Source organism: Sprattus sprattus (genome assembly GCF_963457725.1).
Source record: "Sprattus sprattus genome assembly, chromosome: 10".
Lineage (NCBI taxonomy): Eukaryota > Metazoa > Chordata > Actinopteri > Clupeiformes > Clupeidae > Sprattus > Sprattus sprattus.
The window spans coordinates 28,037,119-28,043,779 of NC_137908.1; the positions used below are offsets into that span (position 1 = coordinate 28,037,119).

At 43.9% G+C, this 6,661-nt stretch overlaps 1 protein-coding gene across 1 annotated transcript; it reads left to right on the forward strand.

Moving 5' to 3' along the window:
* Nucleotides 1-972: 972 nt before the first annotated feature.
* Nucleotides 973-2,040, forward strand: rhol (rhodopsin, like; the record flags this gene model as incomplete). Its single annotated transcript, XM_080846821.1, has 1 exon — nucleotides 973-2,040. One exon carries the CDS (start codon nucleotides 973-975, stop codon nucleotides 2,038-2,040), a length of 1,068 nt encoding a protein of 355 aa, XP_080702947.1.
* Between the last annotated feature and the right edge of the window lie 4,621 nt (nucleotides 2,041-6,661).

Here is a 6,661-nt window from a genome sequence, read left to right on the forward strand (position 1 = left end):
CCAACCGCTCAACAGGAAAAAGGTGACATCATCAGTTGCTTGTTGGAGGATCTGAATAAATAAGCCCAGCAGCCTTTACAGCAAACTAACCTTGGCACACTGGTTACAATAATGGGCTGCTGCAAATATATTGATCCAAACGCTCCTGCCCGTTATAACATTGACAGATGCATCCCTGCTATCTGCAGCCTTGAATTAATTGTGACAGCGCTTGAGAACTTGACATGAATGCTGATGGGCTCTGTGTGCGCTCGCTACCTCCGTTTTAGCACAGCAGCCAATCTTCCACCATCCTGAAAAAGCAGTGAGAGCATTGTGCCCTGTACCTACACCTCAATAAAGCCCACAGAATGATAACCGAATACCTTAAGGCTTGCTGCTATTCCCAGGACTGTCCATTAGATGGCAATTGTGTGACCAATTCAGTAGAAGAATGTGACTAGTTTCACAAGACAAAGGACAGTAATGGTATTGATATCTTTTATATGTAAATGTAGACTAAAGTTGGAGGTACCTCCACATTTTCAAACAAACAAGCACATTTACTTTACCTGAGAAATGAATCCTATGATGGTGCATGGCCTGTTTTGTTTATGTATGCATGTGTGGGTTTGTTAATAATGAAGAGGGTCACAGATTGACTTTCTCTTTTAACCTCACCAGAGCGCTGCGCATGTGTGATAATGTTCCATAATCTGCTGTGGCCGATTAGGTCTGATCATCTCAAACTAATTGATTATGACGGGTGTTACCCATACGATACCTCATGATACATTCACAGCACTGGCTGTGATGGCTGGATTAGCGCTCACATGGCCTTAATCTCCAGATGCTGACCAACCAGTTATGTTTGGCACCTTCATTCCCTGAAAGGCCCTCGAACAAGCGACACCTCCTTTTCCAGAAGTCCCATTTGCCATCTCGGCTTAATCAAGACCACCTGGGCGACCAGGTTGAGGACCTTTGGCAGCCATGAACGGCACGGAGGGACCGGACTTTTATGTGCCCATGTCCAACCTGACCGGACTGGTGCGCAGCCCCTACGAGTACCCGCAGTTCTACCTTGCCGAGCCCTGGGCCTACGCTTCCCTGTCTGCGTACATGTTCTTCCTCATCATCACTGGCTTCCCCATCAACTTGCTTACGCTCTATGTCACCATTCAGCACAAGAAGCTGCGAACACCGCTCAACTACATCCTGCTCAACTTGGCCGTGGCCGACCTCTTCATGGTGGTGGGTGGCTTCACTACCACCCTCTACACGTCTTTACACGGCTACTTCATCTTTGGCCGCACCGGCTGCAACATCGAGGGCTTCTTTGCCACGCACGGCGGCGAGATCGCACTCTGGTCCCTGGTGGTGCTGGCCATCGAGCGCTGGGTGGTCGTCTGCAAGCCCATGAGCAACTTCCGCTTCGGTGAGAACCACGCCATCATGGGCGTGGCCTTCACCTGGGTGATGGCAAGCACCTGCTCAATGCCGCCGCTCGTCGGCTGGTCCCGCTACATCCCCGAGGGCCTGCAGTGTTCGTGCGGCATCGACTACTACACCCTCAAGCCGAACATCAACAACGAGTCCTTTGTGGTCTACATGTTCATTGTGCACTTCAGCATCCCGCTTCTCATTATAAGCTTCTGCTACGGCCGCCTGGTCTGCACCGTCAAGGAGGCTGCCGCCATGCAGCAGGAGTCAGAGACAACACAGAGGGCCGAGCGCGAGGTCACACGTATGGTGGTCATCATGGTCATCTCCTTCCTGGTGTGCTGGGTGCCCTACGCCAGTGTGGCCTGGTACATCTTCACGCACCAGGGAGCCTACTTTGGGCCTATCTTCATGACGGTACCCGCCTTCTTTGCCAAGAGTTCGGCCCTCTACAACCCGCTCATCTACGTGTGCATGAACAAGCAGTTCCGCCACTGCATGATCACCACCCTTTGCTGTGGCAAGAACCCCTTTGAGGAAGAGGAAAGTGCGTCCAGCGCTGCTGCGTCCAAAACCGAGGCCTCCTCTGTGTCTTCCACCTCTGTGTCTCCCGCTTGAGGAGAGTCAATGACCTCCAGCTCTCCACATAGTCTCACGAAGAATGCAACCAGGCTGCTACTACAACTATGAAACAATTTCACTGATATGATGGAATGAAAGACTTTTAAGCTTTCCATCTATTTAGTTCCGCACAAGACTGTGGGAAGTGGAATGCATGTTGCGTGAACACAGTGAATGAGTTTTTGAATCTGCCCAGAGCCGATGGACTATAAAAAGCATGGATATTGTTGCGTGGTTCAACATTCTTCAAGTCATTTGATTAAATCTATTTTCTTAATAAAGATGTATTCATCCAACAGTGAACTGAAAAAAGCCCATTTGTGTAATGACAAGAGGTAAGACTTGCAGCACTGGAACACTGATTTTTAGACTGAGTTTTAATGGAATTTCAAAAGCTTTTAGAGTGGCTAATTTGTCATGTGAACTCAACTGAATGCTCCCTCTTTGTAGGTATTTGGCCAAACAACAAGACTGTAATTGATTGTCAGCCTAAGGTCATCTTAAAAAACATCCCTAAGGCTTGATCCTAATGACCATATCTTGCTGTTTGGAGAGGTCGTAGGTTTTAAGAAGTACATTTTACTTACTGATCACATAACAGGGGAAAAAGGCTGGTCAGTGTAAGTAACATTGTGACGTTTGAATAATTCTTAACTAATGATGAAACCCTGCAGATTATCCTTATTGAGCTTACAGAATTATGTACTAGATAAAGATGCTTGAAATGTGAGGATGCAATATTAGGGTGCGGCAGAATCATATGCTCCCCAGTGAACACTCCAACTTGCAACACATGGACTTCAATTATATATATTCCCACCATTAGAGATCTTCGCTGTGGGTGTGTGAGAGAAAACAAACAAACAAACAAATCTTCAGAACTCTGTGATAATGACTTTCAGGTAGCTATAGCAACCCTGATACCTTCTTCATCTCAATCTCAGCCTGAATACAAATTCAGAGTGTCTGCCACACTCACTTGCCTCTGATAAAGGAGAATAAATACCCACAAGATAAATGTTTGCAACTCTCCAATTTACAGAGAGGTAGGAAGGGATTTGGTTCACCTGCCTAGCTGAGGACCATCATCAGTCTTCAATGCTCTGAAAATCAAATATTCTGAATAGAAATTGTATGCGGAGGAAATGAGGAAATACAACACAAGAATGATAAATTAACGCAATGCCTACTAATAGGCCTTCCACACTGAAATATGTTTTCATCCTAAGTGAAGACTTGAATGATTGATGGTTAAATGCTTGAGTGGACAGCAGTTTGTATTGCTGTACCTTGCCTCCATAGTTAGTAGGTCTGCCAGTGCCATCAGTTTAAGATCTTACAGTTAAAGGCAGTTTGCATACGTTTTATGCTTCCAGTTCATTAGCGCGAGCCATTTTTGACTAATCACAAGTGATTCCTTCGGTCGCTCTTGCCTGGTGCTCTCATAGACATATATACATGTATATGTATATATGTCTATGGGTGCTCTACCCAGAAGAAAAACATGTAATTTCCACTTTCGTCAGGTTTGACTGAACAGGACGGAACCCTTTCAAGCGTTTCCATGGCAACAAGGGAACGCACATCAAGGTCAGCGCGCCCCCTTGCCGCCGCCGCCCCCCTTTCCCAACCTCTGCCGCTGTTGATGATGTCGTTAGCACAAATTTGATTACCCTTCGGAGCTCGCGTGATGAATTGTCAGCAGTCGTGTCTGTATGTCATCACCTGGGTCTTGTGCAAAATAACCCGATTATATTGTTTTATCTAATAATGAACTGAGATTTAGCAGATAAATCTGGTAGCAGAGGCTAGTTCTGCATTATTCAGCTCCATGTTCTCTTTCACTGTGTGAATCGCAGATCCTGCCAGCACCAGGGTTGCCTGCTAAAATTGCACAAGATTAATCTTCAACGTGCTAATTTGTCATCGACAAGCTAATGAATAAAGATGTCAACCAACCCAATTCTAATGTGAATTAATGTTGAATTGAGATTTGAAAGTAATTAAGTAGGTCTAGGCTACACTACAAACTTTGAATGAGTCATATTACAGGATGTGGGCGATTATCCACAACAAGAGGTTGTAACAGTGAATTACTATAAATCAGGTGGAAATGGTTTGCACCATAGCAACAAATAACCGGCTAGGGTTGTGCATTGCATTGCTGGCAGGGTTTTTGAATTGCCTCACACCATAGAAGTATGGTGGAAGATATATTGAACATAAAAATGTTCCATTCTCACACAACCAAGTGCCATGTAATGAAATGTATTATATTTTTCTCGTCGGGAAGCTGAATATTACAGCAGCTCTTGTAGCTCAGTGGGGTGTTTACACGATTCGTTACCTTGGCTACCACATGCCTCTCAGGGTAGGCCTTCCTCTGTCAGCTGGAGCAAAGCTCCCTTGATTAAATCATTGATCCCTCAACTCCATCTCATTTGCGTCAAATCAGAACTGCAGGTTCAGCACCCTCAGGCCTTTGTTTCACATTCACAGGCTCTGACACAGAAAATAGGCTAATTAGAGTGTAAGTTCACCCCCAGCTCCATCCACCCACTGCGTACTGTTGATGCTAAAAAGTATCAATACCTGTGAATGTGAAGTTTCAACCAGCAAATTGAAAATATTAGATGGCAGTAACATACACATTTCGTGACGTAGATATGAACCAATTGGTCGACACTGTGTCAGCTTTGGCCTTGCCAGGTTCAGGGCTGATTTAAGCCGGTAGATGGCATTTGGAGCCATTTTCAAACCATAAAATGCAAATTTTCGTAAAAATGGTAATTTTGTTAATATTAACACCACCATTAATGAGTTCCATCTAAGTACAGTCATAACACTTAGTTTACAGCTTAATAAAATCATTTAAGCATGCACTTCCTCTAACTATTGCCTCGCTTCAGCAGACACTAGGATGCCAGTTGAAGCACCTGTAAAGGCAACATCCCCCTAGTCCTCAATTCAAGGGGCAGTTATGGGAGGGTTACACTACAGATTACAAGATACGTCCTTAAATGTAATTTGCAATGTGGGCTATTCTGTTACATTTCTCAAGGTGAATAACAAAGCCTATTCTAAATATCAGCATTCTTACACTTTGTAGCTGTGCTGGCTGGATACAGGCTTATGACATGATCAACTGATTTCACATGTCCAACACACACTTAAGATGTTTTTATTTAGGTTATTTATCCAACACACATGTCTTTATTTGGGTTATTATAACAAGAGAGAGAAAGAGAAAGGATGCACCCGAGTGAACTGATCAGCTTTTGCACAATATAGGCTGACCTATAACCTAACAAATCAGACTATGTTGAGACTGTGTTGGTTTGGCAGGAACAAGGAAGACATGAAAAGGACTCTCAAGGCATGTTGGCAATTCATTGTTTCGTTGCTCAGCGTGTTTTGGCAAATTACATACACTGGCTTTAGACGGAAGCCATCACTTTATTTAATGTAATATAAGAGGAGTCGTAATTAGGCCTATGAGGAAACAGGAGATGTTCTTTTCCTCTTGTTCTTCGTTTACATTTGCATAGCTGCTGGTTGGTTCCTAAAAAGGCATTAAGACTTGTTTTGCTTCGAGATAAAAAAAACTAAGCATGACTGTGGCAGTGGCAGGGCTCTCTGGACCGGTGACTGTTTGAATAATGCTGCTTTATGGAAATATAACATACACATGACAATTTAAAAAGTAATCCCTTAGAGTGATCAATGAAAAATGAATTCTGATTACCACCCATGTTAATTACCTCCAGCAAGGAGGTTATGCGATCGGGTGTGTTAATTTATTTATTTGTCCGTCTGTTTGTCTGTCTGTGGACAAGATTTCTCAGAAACTAAAGGATCTTTCTGAAATTTTCACAAGAGGTGGATCTTGGTCCTGGGACACCCCCATTCAAATTTCAGGATGATCCGGATCTGGATCTTTGTTTTCACACCTAAAGTGACATTTCTCGAAAACCAATGACCGGATTTTAATGAATTTTACAATGAATGTAGACTTTGGGCTATTGTTCAGATGAACGTTTTAGATCTTCCTTTACTATCAACGTCAACCCTTGCTGGAGGTCAGAAATCTCGGATTGCTCTAGTTGTAACTGTATCTTAATACAGCTATCATACCTCATATTCTTAATAATGCCGTTACATGTAATCCAACAATGTCAAGGGGTGACTGGTCCATGATGCCCCCCCCCCCCCCCCCTCCCGTCATTTCTTGTGTGTTGGCTTAGAATAGCAGATGGCCTCAGTGAACACAAGTCTCATCAAGGTGCCCACATCTAGGGGACAGAACTTTCCTCTCGTCACAGAGGAGCGCAAGCGAGAGGATCTCGCCGGGATTTTAATGAGGTGGAGGCAGCATGAGCTGCTGTGGGGCTCTGCTCCTTTGAACCGGGAGGAGATAAAGACCTCTTTGTTCCTGGCCACTTTCCTCAAAGAAATGTTCCCGACAAAGCAGCAAGGAATAGGATAAAGATGTTTCAAATCTGAGCTTCCTTAAAACTTTTCAATTTTCTTTATCAGAATATGAATAAAATAAAAAAGGATGAACACCATAGCACGTTTGCATATATGGAAAAAAAAAAACATTAACAGCCTGTTTTAA